The 19580-nt window shown below is 45.3% G+C and overlaps 1 protein-coding gene across 2 annotated transcripts in view; it reads left to right on the top strand.

Annotated features, from left to right (window-relative positions):
- Positions 1-19580, top strand: part of l1cama (L1 cell adhesion molecule, paralog a) — a 78690-nt gene that overhangs the window by 41845 nt on the left and 17265 nt on the right. For both annotated transcript variants that reach the window (XM_079803156.1, XM_079803155.1), the window contains exons 3-12: positions 9037-9139; positions 10602-10795; positions 11905-12027; positions 12132-12302; positions 12599-12713; positions 12825-13009; positions 13281-13412; positions 18546-18689; positions 18788-18899; positions 19125-19285. In XM_079803156.1, coding sequence (XP_079659282.1) covers positions 11997-12027; positions 12132-12302; positions 12599-12713; positions 12825-13009; positions 13281-13412; positions 18546-18689; positions 18788-18899; positions 19125-19285 — 1051 coding nt within the window. In that variant the 5' untranslated portion in view covers positions 9037-9139; positions 10602-10795; positions 11905-11996. The remainder of the gene's footprint in view (positions 1-9036; positions 9140-10601; positions 10796-11904; positions 12028-12131; positions 12303-12598; positions 12714-12824; positions 13010-13280; positions 13413-18545; positions 18690-18787; positions 18900-19124; positions 19286-19580) is intronic.

The following is a 19580-nucleotide window of genomic DNA, read 5'->3' as shown; positions in this document are numbered from 1 at the left end:
GACAGAGTTTATTTTAGCTCTGCTTTGCCAGCATCTTGTTATCTCTAGTGTGCCTCTTGTTGGCCAGCTGAACTACTGTCCAGGTGTCTGAGCTGGCATCATGTGTGTTCTTTGTTTCACCTCCAAACAGTGTAATCATACCATCACAAACTTATTAAAAAAAATCTTTATGCAATCTGGGAGGGGAATGGTTTCTGTGAGGGTTAGGAGAGAAAATTATATAGAAAATATCTATATAAAAACAAGTAAATAGAAAGTTCACACCATGACAGAAGAACATATGTGTGTTTGTGTGTGCAAACACAGTAAATCATCTAAACCTCATTAGGGTTAGATGTTGGGAGTTGTAATTTGCTTTATTTAGGATATAGTCCTAAAGTCATAAAGGCATAGTTTATGTGTATATGTGTGCATGTTCTAAATGTTCGTGAGTGTTGTGTACAATATAAGATGTTGGTGTGCATTACTGTACACTAAAAAGATTTCTTTTTTCCCCGTGCTGACTAAATGGACAGACAAAATAAGAGACTGTGAGTATTTCTAGCATGTAATATATGCTTTTGCATGTACTGACTCTACTCCACTAACATTTCCCAGACTCATTCAGATAATGGAACACAGCCTGCAGCAAACAGCCCAAACCGATCAGCTGAGAAATGTGTTTGTTATATTTAGAAGTGTGGGAATGATTGTGAAAAAATGGAGGGTGCATTAAGGCATGAGTCTTTTAAAATGAATGATTATCTTCTGTAGATGGGTGAGGGGTGTCCATGCCTCCTAGTTATAATGGTAAATGGTCCATTTTTGAACTTTTTTGTCTCTTTTTTTAAATCTGCTTTTTTTTTTACTCTCCTCTTTCCTGTCCACCTGTTCCTGACCTTCCAGGGTTCTGTGCCTTTCTAGATAGATAGATAGATAGATAGTAGGGGTGTAACAGTACACAAAACTGACGATTCGGTATGTACCTCGGTTCTCTTACGAGAGGTTCTCTCGTATTGCGTAAGTTCCTTACGCTACGGGAAAGTATTCTTTCTTCGAGATTTCTGAAAAACCCAAAATTATCCTTAATTTTGTAACATTGTCAACGCAGTGCGGCAGCCTGGCAGACCATAGCAGGCTATTCCAGCGTGCTATTGGCTGCTCTGCTGGCAACTGCAGCAGCCTATCGGTGAGCCCGCGTGACGTGGCGACCAATGAGGGCGCTTCGCGCCCACCTGGCTTCATTTGCCTACAGGTGGGGCGTGGCCACGTGTATATAAGCAGGGCTCACGGGCTGCATATTCGATTTTCTTTTCTTCAGCGAAGCCCTTCGCATCGCTGGATCTGGAACCCGCCGCCGTGATCGTGCAGACGAGCAAGCAGAGGACAGCGCCTGAAGAAGCCGGCAGCATCGCGCCACCTTCAGCCATCCGTGCCTGCTCTGCTATCCGGCAGCATTATATCCTTTCATTGCACGTTTTCTCGCCGTTGCGTCACACGTTTCATAAAAGAGCACGAGCGTTTTTATCAAAACGCCTCGTTCCACCTGCGGCTCGTGCCACGTGCAGCTCAGCACCAGAGACCGCCATGTGTCTGCGCTCTCTGTCTGGGCCGTGACCACGCCGCCGCCGCACTCCTCGCGGGCGATTGCCCAGAGTGCGAGGAACTCTCTATGTCGACCCTGCGGGCTCGACTCGAGCAGTTTTATGATGACATCACTCCGCTGTTCCCCCCCCTCTGTTCAAGCCGCGCCGCTTATAAGGGATGGTTGAAATGAACGGTCTCGGAGCGAGCCTCCTCCCCCTCTGTTCAAGCCGCGCCGCTTACAAGGGATGGTAGGAATGAACGGTCTCGGAGCGAGCCTCCTCCCCCTCTGTTCAAGCCGCGCCACCGCGCCGCTTGCGAGGGATGGTAGAAATGAACGGTCTCGGAGCGAGCCTCCTCCCCCTCTGTTCAAGCCGCGCCACCGCGCCGCTTGCAAGGGATGGTAGAAATGAACGGTCTCGGAGCGAGCCTCTTCCCCCTCTGTTCAAGCCGCGCCACCGCGCCGCTTGCAAGGGATGGTAGAAATGAACGGTCTCGGAGCGAGCCTCCTCCCCCCTCTGTTCATGCCGCGCTAATGCGCCGCTTACATACAAGGGATGGCAGAAACGGACGGTCCTGCAGCTCTCTTTACGTTACAAGAGAGCTGTTCCACCCTCGCGCACATTTCTCAGTCCCCTCATGAGTTCAGGCGACTGGAATTGTTCATTTTGCTGTACACGAGCCTGTTAAGACACGCACGCCAGCGAACAAACGCCGTCATGAGACATGACGCTGACATATGCTCTCCAATGAACCCGCACTCCCCCCTGTTGGACCGCGCAGATTGCGCCGTTCACAAGGAATGAGAGTGCGCACGGTCACGAGCATGTTCAGCGCGCGCGTGCGCGCCGCACTCACCGGAAAATTAACAGAGGGTGTTTTCGTCCCGCTGTGGCCGGACGAACCGCCTTTCTCTAGCATTTCTCAGCCCCCTCTCCAGTTCAGGCGGCTGGAAATATTACTATTGCAGTAACGAGCCTGTCTTTTATGCACGCACAACTGCCAACAAGCACGAAGACGTACTGCCATATGCTCGCGCTAACTGAACGCTATTGTGTCCCTCCCGGTAGCACAGTGGCAAAATCAGCGGCTGAAACGCCGGAGACCCGAGTTCGAGCCCAGCTCTCGCGGCAGATAAAAATGTTTACTGTCCGCTTCCCCGGGCTCGCGGCCAGCTTTTCTTACATACAGAAAGCTAACTTGCACCACGTGGCGCTCGAGTATTTTTGGGCGTCTATACATAAGGAGAGAATAGACGGTTAAGTCCCGCTGCGGCCGGACCACCGTTAAAACTCTGTTTTCCTGTCAGTCCCCACTCCTGTGGCTACTGCAGATGTTTTCCACGCAGCCTACGAGCCGATGGACTCGCCCTCTCGCCTGTTTCCAACTGAAGCCCCTCCAAAGTCCTCCTAGCAGAAGGGGGAAGTGACGGTTAAGTCCCGCCGTGGCCGGACCACCGTCAAAACTCTTCTTCCTGTCAGCCCCCACTCCTGTGGCTGCTGCAGATGGCTCTCACGCAGCCAACGAGCCGGCAAAACTGCCCTCTCGCCTGTCTACAACCGCCGTTTTACGACGAACCAGAGAAATCACGAAGTTGCTTTTATTTCTGGTTGCACGGCTCACGCCGTATGTGTTTTCAAATGCAGTAAACGTGCCCACTTTTGTGTTCACCCCTGCACCCAAGCACCACAAATCCCGTGTCTCTCACTCACATAAAGCGGCCACCGGCCGCTCGAGTGCTAGAGTTAGGTCACGTGTCCGCTTATTTGTGCCCACGCCTAATCACCACACGCGCTGTCACACAGCCACTCTTAACCGGTCATGTTCCACGCGTAAGAGTTGTGCCCGCTCAAACGCGCTCACACATTTTCGCGAACATTCTGCCCCCGGCGCCATGCGCCGCGCCACACACCATTTGTTCTCCGCCCAAGGTGGCCGGAACGACGAGTGTAGGGCCACACACAAGCCACTCCCCGCTCGAAGCGGCAGAGATACAGTGTGTAAGGCGGCCAGCCATCGAGAGCGATCGGCTGGCCCACAGCACAGAGAGCGCGCGCACTGCGCCCGCCCCTCCTATACAGACCGTCAAACCCGCGAAGCGCGGCGTTTTGAGCCCGGAGGCCGTTCTATCCCGTGTGGCACACGCGAGAGCGTGGGAAGCCATTCCAGGTGTATCAGAATGGGTGCTGAAAACAGTGAAGCACGGCTACACTCTGCAGTTCGCTCGCCACCCTCCGCGCTTCTGTGCGCGTACAGAGACGAGAGTGAGCGAGGAAGTAGCACATCTACTTCGAGCAGAAATAGCCACGCTGCTGTGCAAAGGGGCTATAGAACCGGTTCCCCATTCTATGAGCGAGTCAGGCTTTTACAGCCGGTTTTTTCTCGTGCCAAAAAGGGATGGGTCGCTCAGACCGATTCTGGATCTGAGGCGTCTGAACAAAGCTCTTATGAGAAGATCGTTCAAGATGCTCACGACCAAGCAGATCCTCGCGCATACTCGCCCGAGAGACTGGCTAATCTCCCTAGATTTGAAAGATGCATATTTTCAAATCAAGATAACGCCACGTCACAGGCCATTCTTACGATTCGCCTTCGACGGCCAGGCTTATCAATACACCGTCCTTCCGTTCGGCCTGTCACTAGCACCCCGTACATTTACGAAGTGCATGGACGCGGACCTCGCTCCTCTGAGAAGTCGAGGGATGCGAGTGTTGAACTATCTGGACGATTGGCTCATCCTGGCGCAGTCAGAGGCCGAGCTCCTCGCCCACAGGGCAATGCTGCTCAGCCATCCGGACAGCCTGGGGCTCACGGTCAATTGGACCAAGAGCTCATTAGTGCCCACGCAATCAACCTCATTTCTGGGTTTGAATTTGGACACTGTGGCAATGTCAGCCCGCCTGTCACCCCAACGCGCGCGCGCCAAGTTCAGCGCATGGCTGAGTACTTCCGGCCGGGCAAAATCGCACCTCTCAAGCTCTTTCAGAGGATGCTGGGACGTATGGCCTCAGCTGCAGCTGTGCTCCAGCTGGGCTTAATGCGCATGCGCCCGCTGCAATGCTGGTTAAACGCCCGAGTGCCTCACAGAGCCTGGGCGTCCGGAGGCTTCAGGATCAGAGTGACTCAGAGCTGTGTTTCAGCCTAGAGCCCTGGTTAGTAGCCGACTGGTACCAGAGGGGAGTGACGATGGGAGCCATCTCACACCGCAAGGTCATCTCGACGGACGCCTCCACCACGGGTTGGGGCGCCGTTTTCGAGGGCAGATCAGCCTCGGCCTCTGGTCGAGCGAGGAAAAACTCCTACACATAAACTGTTTGGAGATGATAGCGGTAGAGAACGCGCTCAAGCAGTTTCTCCCGCTTATACGAGGACACCACGTGTTGGTCCGGTCGGACAATACCACAGTGGTGTCCTACGTGAACCGGCAGGGCGGTGTCAGGTCCAGGTGTCTGGGCAATCTGACAGAACGCCTGCTCGTGTGGGCAGACAGCTCGCTGCGCTCGCTGAGAGCTGCGCACGTACCGGGCCACCTCAATGTGGGCCCGGACAAGCTGTCCAGGGGCCTCATTCTCTCAGGAGAATGGTCCCTGCACCCCCAGACAGTCCAGCTGGTATGGCGCCTATTCGGCAGAGCGGAGCTCGACCTCTTTGCAACAAAAGAGAACGCCCGCTGCCCGACGTTTCTGTCCAAAAGCGAGGATGCGCTGTCCCAACCTTGGCCCAGCCTCCCGCTGTATGCTTTCCCGCCGATTTCCCTATTGCCCCAGGTCATAGCGAAAATCAGGGAGACGCGCCGCCCGGTGCTCCTTATAGCGCCGCGCTGGGAGAACCAGATTTGGTACCCAGAGCTGGTGAAGCTGTCGCACTCACCCCCCTGGCCAGTTCCGCTGAGAGCAGACCCCCTCTCTCAAGCAGGAGGGTCAGTTTGGCATCCCCATCCAGAGCGATGGTCTCTGCATGTATGGGTGACCAACGGATACCCGTTGACCTGCCCGAAGGGGTTATGAACACGATTTCACACTCTAGAGCCCCCTCGACGAGGCGGTTATATAGTTCTAAGTGGTCGGTGTTCACTGAGTGGTGTGTTTCCAAGGGATTGGACCCACAGCAATGTGGGGTCCAGCGGGTGCTCTCCTTCCTCCAAGAGCTTTTGGAACTGGGCAGGTCCCCTTCCACACTCAAAGTGTATGTGGCGGCTATAGCAGCGTTCGCTCAGACGACGCTAGGTAGTACGCTAGGAAGGAACGAGCTCATCATCCGTTTCCTCAGAGGAGCCAGACGGATGAATCCCCCGCGGCCCCCTTTGGTTCCTATATGGGATCTGGCCTTGGTCCTAGAGGCCCTGAAGGCTCATCCCTTTGAACCGCTCGAGACTGTGGAACCAAGGTTCCTTTCGCTAAAAACCGCGTTCCTGATAGCTCTGGCTTCAGTGAAACGCGTGGGGGATCTACACGCGCTCTCAGTGAGCCCGACGTGTATGGAGTTCGGTCCTAATGACTCTAAGGTCATTCTCAGACCGAGGCATGGTTATGTCCCCAAAGCGATCGGCACTCCCTTCAGGGCGCAGATTATCTCCCTCTCGGCTCTGTCAGCATCCGACGAGGGGGACGGTGGCAATATCCTCTGCCCTGTCAGGGCATTGAGGGTTTATGTCACACGCTCCGCCGCCTTCAGGCGTTCTGAGCAGCTATTTGTTTCGTTTGGAAGGCGCGCTAAAGGTCTCGCCTCCTCGAAACAGACCCTGTCCAGGTGGATAGTGGACGCGATTGCAACTGCATACGCTTCCAAACATCTGCAGTGCCCGCTAGGTGTCAGAGCACACTCCACCAGAGGCATGGCCTCTTCGTGGGCTTGGGCCAGAGGGATTTCCATCCACGATATCTGTATGGCGGCAGGCTGGGCCTCCCCGTCTACGTTCGTGAGATTTTACAATCTGGAAGTTCCTGCCTTACAGGCGAAAGTGTTATCAGTTCAATAGGGCTGTTGGTTCTGCCCAGTGATTCTGCGCAGACATAGCTCACATACTGGTAGTAAGTTCGGTACTAGGCTCATGTGAATTTGAAGGAGACCGGCGGTGCCGTTCCCTCATTTACGAGACGAGCTGTTGTGAGTTTGAAGGTGACCGGCGGTGCCGTTACCTCACTCATATAACAAGATATTGTGAATTTGAAGGCGACCGGCGGTGCCGTTCCCTCATTCATGAGACAAGGTGTGGTGAATTTGAAGGAGACCGGCAGGTGCCGTTCCCTCATTCATGGGACAGGGTGTTGTAACCACCTGTTGTAACCACCCGTCAGTTCAAATGAAGTGTCCGTATATGTGGTGGCCCGTTTCCTTTACCGGCCACCCTGCCCGAGCAGTGTTTTTTCCCCGGTTCCCTGGGATACATATGCTGTATGCGAGGCGCGCACAGCGTTGACAATATGTTCCCGTAGCGTAAGGAACTTACGCAATACGAGAGAACCTCTCGTAAGAGAACGATACTCGGTTACTTAACGTAACCTCGGTTCTCTCTAGAAGAGGGAACGAGTATTGCGTTCCTTGCCGTGCGCCCCGCTGGCTTTTACGCTTCAGAACTAAGAAAACCGAATATGCAGCCCGTGAGCCCTGCTTATATACACGTGGCCACGCCCCACCTGTAGGCAAATGAAGCCAGGTGGGCGCGAAGCGCCCTCATTGGTCGCCACGTCACGCGGGCTCACCGATAGGCTGCTGCAGTTGCCAGCAGAGCAGCCAATAGCACGCTGGAATAGCCTGCTATGGTCTGCCAGGCTGCCGCACTGCGTTGACAATGTTACAAAATTAAGGATAATTTTGGGTTTTTCAGAAATCTCGAAGAAAGAATACTTTCCCGTAGCGTAAGGAACTTACGCAATACTCGTTCCCTCTTCTAGAGAGAACCGAGGTTACGTTAAGTAACCGAGTATCGATTTCTTTTTTCAAGATTTCAAACTATGCCTTTGTTTTCAATAGGCGACCTCTAGTGGACGGAAAATTTAAATAGTGCAGCTTTAAGTAGCTATTTATTTTTAGATATAATAATCAACACTCAAACAACACATTGTATGCAAACATACACATTAGGCAGTTTTTGCATTAACTTCTAAATCTAATCATAAAATTATGTTTTTACTTCAATTCATTGATGAAATATAATTTATACACAGTGGCTGTCATTTTCATGACAGATTCATTGAAACATACATTAAATAATCAAGACATCACTAACAGGTTAAGTCGAATATAATGAATATATAGGCTAATATAGTGCATATATTTAGCGAAAGAGTTCATTTCTCTAATGAACTAACAGCTGTGGACACTGAATGACTTGAGGTAAATGCTACGTGACATTGTTTACAAGCTGTTTTATTGGCGTCTTTCCACTGTTGAAACACTGATTGAGCGATTACACGACATACTGTATGCTAATTTTCAGTAATTTGTAATGTGTATCCTCAACATACCGTCAGCTGTTGATTCGTGTTTATTCTTTGACTAGGAAGAGATGATAGCGTTCACTCGCGCGTCGAACTGACGCGCATAGTGATCTGTCAGGTCAAATTAAAACATTTTCGTGATAAAATGAACAGAATACTTAATAGTTTGTGTGGGAACTTCGATTTAAGTATGTTCTGCGTGTAAAAGAAGCCTACTGTAAAACTGTAGATTGCATTCGTACAGTTCGGTACACACGCGCACCACAATACCGGAAGCCCTGTACCGAAACGGTTCGGTACAAGTCAAATATGTGTACGTTACACCCTAGATAGATGGATAGATAGATTGATGAGGGCATAAACTGCATAATGAGGGATCACTGTACCCATTCCCAGACATCAGTGTTGTTATGTGTCCAGTATAAGCACTTATTATTGCTTCAGTGACTCTGTCCTCAGATTATATCACTAATGCTTTATGCTCTCGCGGTCTGCCTCTCTTACTGATTCCTCTACTCTAATTTTCTTCCTGCTCTCTGAATTTTCGTGGGCCACTCATCCGTGAAAAACAACAGACACTTAGAGAACATCTTGGGCCTCTGCACACTTTACACCACACTCTTAATTTCCCTCTTTTCACTTGGGAGTTTCTAATGATATAGACGATATTCCATTTCCTGGAACTGATCGAGAGAGTGCGTTGATGAAATTCAAAGGCTCTTGCTTCAGAACATTGTTGAGGTTTAGTGGGAAACTTTACTGAAGTCGGTGGCGCTGCGGATCTTTAAGTTGTTTTGAATATTGTTATTACAGCAGGTCATCGGAAAGGCTGCCATAACTACTGTGACAACCATGCCTTTATCATCCACATCTGAAGCAACTAACAAATGAGCTGTTATTATAAAGTTATTATAGCTCTTTGGAAATAGATGTCTGTTTCTATTTTAAGGGTGTTGCTTTGCTAACTTCACAGCTTACAGAAGTATACAGGGTAATTTAATGTTTGGAGTGTGATTGTGCACTCTCTCCGCAGTGAAAAGCCCCCCAGTGATTACCATCCAGCCACAGTCTATCACCACCTTCTCAGCAGACGACATCACACTCACTTGTGATGCAACTGGGAATCCCCCACCCACGTTAGTATTCATAGCAACACAGTTACATCATTTGGTAACCATTTATTTAAAGCCTTTATACATTGCTTTTTTTCTGCTCATCCTTCATAAATAATTGTAGCCACAGTTACATTATAATAACCAACTCCTATACACATTTAAACCTATTATCATCTATCTATATATCATCTAATCTATTGTTCTATCGTACTATCATTCATTCATTTGTTCTTTCATTCATTCATTTGTTCTTTCATTCATTCATTTGTTCTATCTGATTATCTATCTATGTATCTGTCTGTCTCTCTATCTTTCTATCATTCTATCTTCTACCTATCGTTCTTTCATTCACTCGTTCTATCATTCTACTTGATTATCCCTCTATGTATCTCTCTGTCTGTCTGTCTGTCTGTCTGTCTGTCTATCTATCTATCTATCTATCTATCTATCTATCTATCTATCTATCTATCTATCTATCTATCTATCTATCTATCTATCTATCTATCTATCTATCTATCTATCTATCGTTATTTCACCCCATCTATCCATCCATCCATCCATCCATCCATCCATCCATCCAAAAAGGACAGGCCTGTCTATATGTCCCACTCAATATATTCTAAAATTGACATTCATCAAGCCATTCCATTGGCTACCAATATTATAATGCATTATAAAGTGGTTACAGTGACTTAAAAATGATATTAATGTGCATTAAAATTAGTTATGTGTACCTTTGTAGTTAAAAAGTTTAGGCTTGGTAAGATTTGTTTTCAAAATGTTTTCAAAAGAACCAAGGTTGCATTTATTTGATCAAAATAGTAAAACAGTAATATTGTGAAATAGTATTACATTTTAAAATAACTATTTTCTATTTTAATATATATTAAAATGTAGTTTATTTCTGTGTTGTCACAGCTGAATTTACTCATTACATCATTACTCCTGTCTTCATTGTCACATGATCCTTCAGAAATCATTCTAAAATGCTGATTTTCTGCTCAAGAAACATTATAATTATTATCAATTTTGAAAACAGTTGTGCTGCTTAATATTTTTGTGGCAACTGTGATGCCTTGTATTCTTTAGGATTCTTGATGAATAGAAAATCCAAAAGAAACAGCATTTATTTGAAATAGAAATCATTTGTAACATTGTAAATGTCTTTACTGTCACTTTTGATTAATTTAATGCATAATTTTTTAATAGAAGTATTAAAGGGATACTTTAAGTTGTTCCAAACCTGTATGAATTTCTTTCTTCTGTTGAACAATTTTGAAGAATATGGGTAATCAAACAGTTGACTATCAACAGGTTCGGAACAACTTGAGGGAGAATGGTGCTTTTTAGAGATAATTTATTATTCATCTTTGTTTAAAAAAAATAATACTAATACTGTCACTATATCAATTTAATTTATGGATGTTATTTTCTATGTTAAAAAAAAATACTGCCACTTATTTCTTATCTGTATCATCTCTAGGTTCCGCTGGGTGAAAGATGGTTTGGAGTTTGACCCATCTAAAGACCCCGACCTCTCAGTGTCCAGAGATTCTGGGACCTTCTCGTTGACAGCCAAAGATGGACCCATCCACCAGTACCAGGGCAGATATAACTGCTACGCATCTAACGAGCTCGGCACGGCGGTGTCTAATGAGGCTCGTATTGTCACAGAGAGTAAGTCACTCTCATTACCACAACATTATTGAGCAGCACACTTATGATTGCCTGTTTGATATCCCTGGCGTTCCCACATGTGGCGAGTTTTCTGTTGAGAGAATCTGGCGCACAGCAGATAACAGCCCAAAATCAAGCCCCCTGCCCCCTGTTGTGTCATATGCAGAAAATGTCATTTAGTGGAAAATTACAGCTGATTGTTTGTGCCAGTCACACAAGCTCTGAAGAACTCCAGAACGAATATAAATCCCAGATTGCTTCCCAATTAGCTATCAAACACAACACTGAGCGGCCTGTTGTACAAAAAAACAACAACAACAACAACACATCTATCTAGCAATCTACCTGTCTCCCTTACTCTGTCCCGACCTCTCTGCCAGTTTCCCTGACAACAGTTACCTCAGAAACCAGTGTGAGTCGTGTAAGTGTGTCAGCGGGGACGACCACTCCTGGGATTAATATGTGCAGGAAGTGAGAGTACTCAGCATGAGCAGGGCTAACAATAGCCTGCATATTATGAACTCCACACACAGCTGGTGCTGGCCACATTAATATGTGCACCATCACACACTTATTTCATATCATTTCAAGCCAAGGCATCTTCTAAATAATGTGGGACTAGTTATGTAGTTTTTAATTGCATTCTGGTGTTCGTTTGTTTTGTCAGCTGTGCTGCATATAATTACTTGCTAGCTAATTAGCATACTCCAGTTTCTCACAAGGATAAAATGTATTCGAAATGGTCAATTATTGTAAATAATAATTAAAAGTCTTCCCTTTCCACATCTGAGAATGAATTTAATACATTTTAATTCATTTACACTATCACTTAAAGGTTTGGGACCAGTAAGCGTCACTTTTTAAAAAATAAACTTTTTTAGCTAGGATACTTTAAATTGATCAAAAGTGATAGTAAAGACACTTATAATGTTTCAAAAAATTCTGCTGAATCCTGAAAATATGTATCACAGTTTCCACAACATTACGCAGCACTGTTTCAATATTGATAATAATAAGAAATATTTCTTGAGCACCAAATCAGCATATTAGAATGATTTCGGAAGGATCATGTGAATAGCAGTGTCATTTTAACGAATTCTCTCTCGCAGACAATCCCACTCTGCAGAAGGAGAAGAAGGTGTCAAAGAAGGTGGAGGAAGGGGAGAGTGTGGTGCTTCCCTGTAATCCTCCTAACAGCACCATGGCCCCGGTCATCCACTGGATGGACAAAAGTTAGTCTGTTTTTATCCTGGTTTATCCATGTTAAACAAGAACAACATTTCAGCAATATCTGTATACAGTATATACATCTATTTCTACACTCTTTTTCTCTTAGGGCTGCGGCACATTCAGCAAAACGAGCGTGTGATTCAGGGTCGCGATGGGAACTTGTACTTCTCTCATGTGACTGCGGCAGACAGCCGAGATGACTACACCTGTAACACTCAGTTCCCCAGCGCACGCATCATCATGCTCAAAGAGCCCATCAAACTCACTGTTGTCCCCTGTAAGCACCAAGGCAGTGGATGCTGACTGTCCTTTTTATAAGGCTATTTAATAAAACTTTTGGCCTGAACAGTCAAAAAAAATAGATATATGGGTCTGTCTGTTCTATCGCGCGCTCTATCTTTCTATCTATCCATCTATCTATCATCTGTCTGTCTATCGTTCCATCCATCCACCCATCCATCTGGGATATTGTTTTTAGCCCTGTATAAACACCCACTTACTGCAGCCGTGATTGTTTACCATGCTCTCTCTTCTTATTTCCTTCAATAATTCTGTCTTTGTCTGTATCTGTAGCTAACTCAGTGGTGCGTAACAGAAGGCCTCAAATGATGCGACCCACTGGCTCCCACAGCTCCTACCTGGTGCTCAGTGGCCAAAACCTAGAGCTGGAATGCATTGTTCAGGGCCTGTAAGTCAAACCTAATCTGCTTTGTGTCTTTTAGAGTTTAATACTTACTTAAAAAGTGTACTTACTTCAAAAATGTCCCGTTTGGTTACACTCTGTTGTATCCCCCATTAGGCCCGCTCCCAGTATCCAGTGGATCAGGAAAGATGGAGTCCTGTCTGAGTCACGCACCTCCAATGACAGTTATAACAGAGTTCTGCGCTTTAAGAATATCTCGGAGTCTGACAGTGGCGAGTACCAATGTACCGCCACAAATCTGCAAGGAATGGTCACTCACACCTACAGCATCACTGTGGAAGGTACGGTATGCTTAACACTGCCAGATCACTTCCTCTGCAGATTTAGATGTGAGGTATGAACGTGAGATATTTGGGAGGATGACTTAAAAAAACTTTAAATTAGACTTTGCTGACGAAAGCAACAAACTCAGCCAGGATTTACATTGTTAGTTTTGCATGATTGGTGTATAATTGGTTATTGCTTGTTGGTTGCTTTGCATCCCTTCTAGAACGTTGTATTATGGTTGCCAGAGACCTTTCATGATTAGTTGTTTTTTTTGTGGTGGTCTAGCATCCCCATATTGGACTAAAGAACCAAAGAGCCAGCTGTACGCCCCAGGAGAGACGATCAAACTGGAATGTAAGGCTGACGGCATTCCCAAGCCCGAGGTCACCTGGAGCATCAATGGCAATCTTCTTACTGGTAACTGATTCCGTCAGGAAACATTCCATGTCTTAATGAAGGATTTCTCAAACTTGGGTTTATGGGGAAACTGCGGGGGTTTGTGATTTGATGGAAAAACTAATTGATAAAATCATAATTTTAATAAATCAATCATTTTAAAATAAATTATTTTAATAATAAAAATAAAACACTTGAAGAATATGAAATATTTGTTTACCTGCATGGCATGTGACCAGGTAAATTACATCAGAGAACCGTGACCATGCAGATGTGTTGCTGAATTGAAATATTAACTTATAAGATATATAAAATATATAGTACCTTGCACAATCGTCAGATGAACTTACAATAGGCTGTCAACTGAAACGTTGTCATTAAAATATATTTGTGAGCCAGTGCCAATAGCCTTGTGGGCGACCCCAGTTCGAATCCTGGCTCGTGGACCTTTCCCGATCCCGTCCCCCCTCTCTTTCTGTGGTGGTCACAGCCAAGAACAGGCAGGACAGATAGTGGAAAGAGAAGGAACAGAAAAAATATACAGGGGCAGATTCCAAATAAAGTACATACACAATCCAAAACTTGAGATGGATGTTAACTGAAACTAACAAAAATTAAACAGGCCTAAAAATAAGTAAATCTCCCCTTTTAACAAAGTAACCACACAATAGAAACACTAAGGTCAGCCAATCATGATGTTACTGTGGCTGGACAATACTGACTAACCTCTGCTCTTCCCAACCATGCTATAAATACCCATTTAGCCTCTACCAAACAAAAAGTCCAACTCCTGAAGCATCAGTCTGTAAAACAAATGGTTGATCAAACCTGGGACTGTACAACACTGGTCCTTCCTGTAGAGCTCCTTGAATATCCTGGAAAGCTCTCTGGGCCTGGTCAGCCCACTGAATCTGGTTTGGACCATTCTTTTTTATAAGATCTGCTAGGGCAACTGCTCTGGAAGAAAAATTGGGCACAAATCGACAATACCACCCAACCAATTCAAAAAAAGACCTCACATGTTTCTTGGTCTTTGGTAGGGGACAGGACTTAATAGCTTGCACCTTTCCCACTTGAGGCCGAATGACCCCATTTCCCAAGACATAGCCAAGGCATTCAGTCACTTTGTTTGCCAAGGCACATTTACCATGATTGATGGTCAGCCCTGCTTCTTGAATGCATCTTAAAACCACCTGCAAGTGCTTCCGATGTTCTTCCCAGGTTTCACAAAAAATTACAATGTCACCAAGGTATGCTGAGGTAAAGTCAGACAAGCCATGCATACCTGATCCATCAGTCTTTGGAAAGGCCATGCAGGCCAAAAGGCGTAGTCTTAAAATGATGTAGGCCCCAAGGAGTCCGGTGGCAGTCAACTCTTTAGATCTGGAACTCAAAGGCACTTGCCTGTATCCTTTACACAGAACATCAGTGCTAAGATATTTTGCATTACCCAGGCGTTCAATCAACTCCTCAATAGGAGGCATTGGATAGGAGTCAAATTGTGAAACAGAATTCAAATATCAAAAGTCAATGCAAAATATTGTAGTTCCATCCTTTTTTGGTACTAAGACCACAGGACTGCACCACTCATGTCATGATCCAACAGCTCTGTTCGACCAGGCCTTTCTTGGACAATTCAGGATGACACAGAGGCTGAAGTTGTCGTTGCTGGGACACAGAGAGATTATCTAAATTAAGCACTGCCGAATTCTGAACAGGAAAATACTGCTCTTCCTCCTCTTTCTCGTCCTTCACAGACTTAATCAGCATAAAGTCCTTCCGAGGGGACAACTCCTTCAAAACATTTACATGCAAATCTCTACTTGAACGGGCTTGCCCTGGGGTTGAAACCTCATAGGTTGTTGGTCCTACTTTCTTGAGTACTTTAAAGGGCCCTTGCCATTTTGCTAAAAGCTGACTGGACACTGTAGGCAACATTACAAGCACCTGCTGACCTGGTACAAATGAACGAGTTCTTGCAGATTTATCACACCAGGATTTTTGTTTCTGCTGAGCCTCTGCCATATGCTCTTGAGCCAGAGTTGTCATTTTTCGCAACTTTTCATGCATTGCCACTATAAAGGACGCATTTCTTCCCCCTCTCCCTTCTGGCCGGCCCATGTCTCTTTCAACAGTGACAATGGTCCTCTCACTTCATGGCCATATAACAAGTCAAAGGGGGAAAACCCTGTGGAGGCCTGGGGTACTTCACGGTATGCAAATATCAAATAGGACAACCATTGATTCCAGTCTGAGCCAGTCTCATATATACATTTTCTGAGCATATTTTTAAGGGTTTGATTAAACCTCTCTACTAATCCATTCGTTTGAGGATGGAACAGTGTAGACTTTAAGCTCTTAATGCTCAACAACTGATAGACTTTCTTTAAGAGCTTTGAGGTAAAATTGGTCCCACAATCTGGAAGAATCTCCCTAGGAAATCCTACCCTAGAGATCAGTTGAATGAAACAGGATGCCACTTGCTTAGCTCCAACTGTCCGCAAAGGAAACACTTATGGATGTTTAGTAGCATAATCACTCAATACTAACATAAACCTGTGGCCTGCTCTACTTTTCTCAACTGGACCAACAATGTCCATAGCAAGTCATTCAAATGGAACTCCAATAACTGGAAGAGGTTGACGGGGAGCTTTAGAGGGGAGTCTATAAAGGTCAACTGACACTCTGGACAAGTTTTACAGAATTTCACCACATGTCTTCTGAGACCAGGCCAATAAAAATGTTTCCAAATTCGGCCCAATGATTTCTGCCTACCCAGGTGGCCTGCCCAGGGAATGGAATGACCCAAAGATAAGACCCATCTGCAAACTATCTCCCTGTTGCCGATACAACACCTCCTCCTGAAGGACAAACCTCTCATCTACTCTGTCTCTTACGCACCCCTCATCTTCTCCTTGGCTTGTCAACTTAGCTTGCTGATACAGCAAAGACACAACAGGATCTTCTTTTTGCATTTCAGCTATATTACTGGGAATCTTAAACCCAGTCACTTCATCCAGCTTACGATCCTCTCCCTGACCATCAGCTTTCAGATATCTGTACTTCTCCTTCCTCCTCTGCCTTCTAGATTTCCTCACCTTAACTGGTCCAGCCTCCAGCTAAGAGTCAAATAATGGGAGACTTTTAAGAGTTTCAGATTCATCAGCAGACTGTTTAACCTGAGCCCAGGTCATCACCATACTAGAAACTTAGAAATTTAGAAAGCAACACATTCAACAGTGAAGGAAAATCTTGACCTAGAATCACAGGATACGGTAATTTGTCTACTACTCCTATTCTCAATAAATAGGGTAGCTCATGTCACCTGCACTTCAACTATAAGGTAAGTCTGCTCTTCATGGATGCATTTAATGACCACATTACCTTCACTCTCTTCTGAATGTTTTGGGACCAAATGACTTATCACTAGTGTCTGCATACTACCAGTGTCTATCAATGCAGTCACAATTTCCCCACTCACTTCTAGAGGAACGGTCAAGCTTTGAGACTGAGTCAACAACTTCTCTTCCCCTGATTTTGGTAAAGAACATATTTGGGAAGTCTTAGCAGGACACCATGGCTATTTATGCCCTTCCTGTCCACAATAATAACAAATGTGCACCTTACTAGTCTTATGTAAATGCCTAGAGGACTGATTTTCTCTTTTAGGCTTCTTACTAGAAGAATGGAATTCTAAGTCATCTTGATTAAATGTTTACAAATGCCTATCTTCACCAATTCCCTTATGCTCTGCACCCCAAGCTTGTAAATGAGACGGGCAGCTACAAACACATCCGCCAAGGTAGCAGCCTGACCGGCTGTACTAGGTTTATGTTCTCTTACCCATACCTGTAATTCTGGTGAAAGCATTCTCAAATACTGCTCTGAAATATTCACTTCCCCCACAGCCTCTACATTCTTTCCCTTGGGTTGCACCCACTTTTCATAAAGTTCTCGAAGTAGTACATAGAGTTTTGGAGTCTCATCAGGCTCAATCTCTAATGAGCGGAATCTTTGACGGTAAGTTTCAGGATTAATGGCGTACTTGCTTAAATTGGCAGATTTTACTTTTTCATATTCTAATGACTCCTCAATGTCCATGTGCTCATAGGCACTCCTAGCCTTACCAATCAATAAGGGAACTAACCTAAGGGCCCAATCAAATTTTGCACACTTACAGGCCAGAGCAATTATTTAAAAAATGATAAAAATGTTTAATGTCACCTGAATCTTGCAATTTCTGCAACTTGGGCTCAATCATACCTCGGGCAGGATCTGAAGCAAGAGGCACAGAGGCATTGGATACATTATCAGGCATTTCAGTCGGTTGATCAGGTTCTGACAAACCCCCAGGATCAGGGGTGGTAGGAAAATACATTTCCTCCCTAAGAAGGTTGAATTGATGCTGCATTGTTTTCAAGCGTTGCTCCTTCCGAACTACCTCCCGCTGCATTTGGGCCTCTTGTTGTTGCTGAAGCTCCATATTTTTCCGAAACAACATATCAGCCAGGTCCTGCAGAGTCAGTTGCCCAGGATCATCAGCCACCTGAGGAACTCCTCTCACTGCTGCTGGCTTGTCCTCCAACTCCTCCACCGAAACTGCTTCATCTCGTTTTTTGAACTTTGTCAATTTCTTTGGAGCCATATTGTCACTACTCAACACTGTCCTTTACTGGCCAATCCCCCTGCTGCCACCATTTGTGGTGGTCGAGGCCAAGAACAGGCAGGACAGGTAGTGGAAAGAGAAGGGAGTTACTTCTTCCAACATAAAACAATATACAGGGGCAGATTCCAAACAAAGTCCTTCTATAAACTTTTAACTTGTTCTCTTGTCCTGTGTTTTTCTTCTAACAAGGGAATTTAAATAAAGTAACAAAACATTTTTAATTAAGCTTCAAAATAAAACAAACCAATGTTAGAGGCCAAATATGTGAGGTGGGCTACGCACCCATCACAGTCTCCCAACTCACTTCCCGTCCACTCTACAGTATACTATCACAATAAAGGCAAAAAAGAGTTTGGGAATCCCTGTCTTAATGTATATTTTGTTTGTATATATTGAATAATCTTTATCTGCTTATCTGTATATGTGAGACATGAGAAACATTGGTATGTGGTCTTGTATTGATGTGCTGAGGTGTCTTTTTTGCGTAGATATTGACCCAGACCCCCGACGCAGTGTGAAACATGGTGTTCTGACTCTAAAGAATGTGGAACTTGGTGACACTGCAGTGTATCAGTGCAAAGCTGCCAATAAGCACGGATCTATCCTCATCAATGCCTACGTCTATGTTATAGGTAAATTCTTTTAAAAATGTTTTGTTGTGGTGATTGCTAAGGCAACATTCAGGGACTAGAATATCATAGATTGTGTGTTTTTTTTTTTGTTTCTCTAGAACTGCCTCCCCAGATTCTGACAGAAGATGGTCTCATGTACTCTGTGGCAGAGGGACAGGCGATTGATCTGGCTTGCGAGACCTTTGGCTCTCCTCGGCCCAATGTCACATGGTGAGACAGACTCGATCCTGTGGGGTGTCCCTTCCTCACATGCCAAAACTGCTCCGGCCAGCTGTCCCTATTATTGGTGGGGGGGAGCTGTTTTGCGGGGAGTCCATTAGGGCACATGGGCAGAATCACACTCAGTAGTCAGCATTTCTAAATATTGGTGTTCTTGGAATATTGCACATTGCATCCATTTGAACAGGCTAAAATGAATATTTTGTGTGTTCACAGGGAGGGTGAGTCCTGGGGCGCCCTAAGAGCCAATCCAAGAATGAGTCAGTTATCCGATGGCTCTTTACAGATCAGTAACGCCTCCCTCAATGACAGCAGCCAGTACACCTGCTCTGTCAGCAACAGCAAAATCACCATCACTGCTGAGCTGGATGTACTCAGTGAGTTCTGCATGCATGAATGCTCATGCCTTCACACATACTTGATTTATAACTGGTTTCACTTCAGGCTGTTAGGATCATTTCTTCTCATTACACTAATTCTTTGGTTGATGCCAACAAACTGTAAAAAAAATGTCTTGTTTTCCAATAAAATATCAAAATATTCTTTGCAAAATTGCATGCAGGATAGTGTATATTTTACATATTTTAATTATTGTGTATTATAATTATCATCATCATCATCATCATCATCATCATCATCAGAGTTCTTTTGTTTTGCTTTTTTCTAATAAGC

The sequence above is a fragment of the Gobio gobio genome, assembly GCF_949357685.1.
Source record: "Gobio gobio genome assembly, chromosome: 21".
Classification (NCBI taxonomy): domain Eukaryota; kingdom Metazoa; phylum Chordata; class Actinopteri; order Cypriniformes; family Gobionidae; genus Gobio; species Gobio gobio.
The sequence above is the reverse complement of the archived record's forward strand: the minus strand, read 5'-3'. Positions and strand labels throughout refer to the sequence as shown.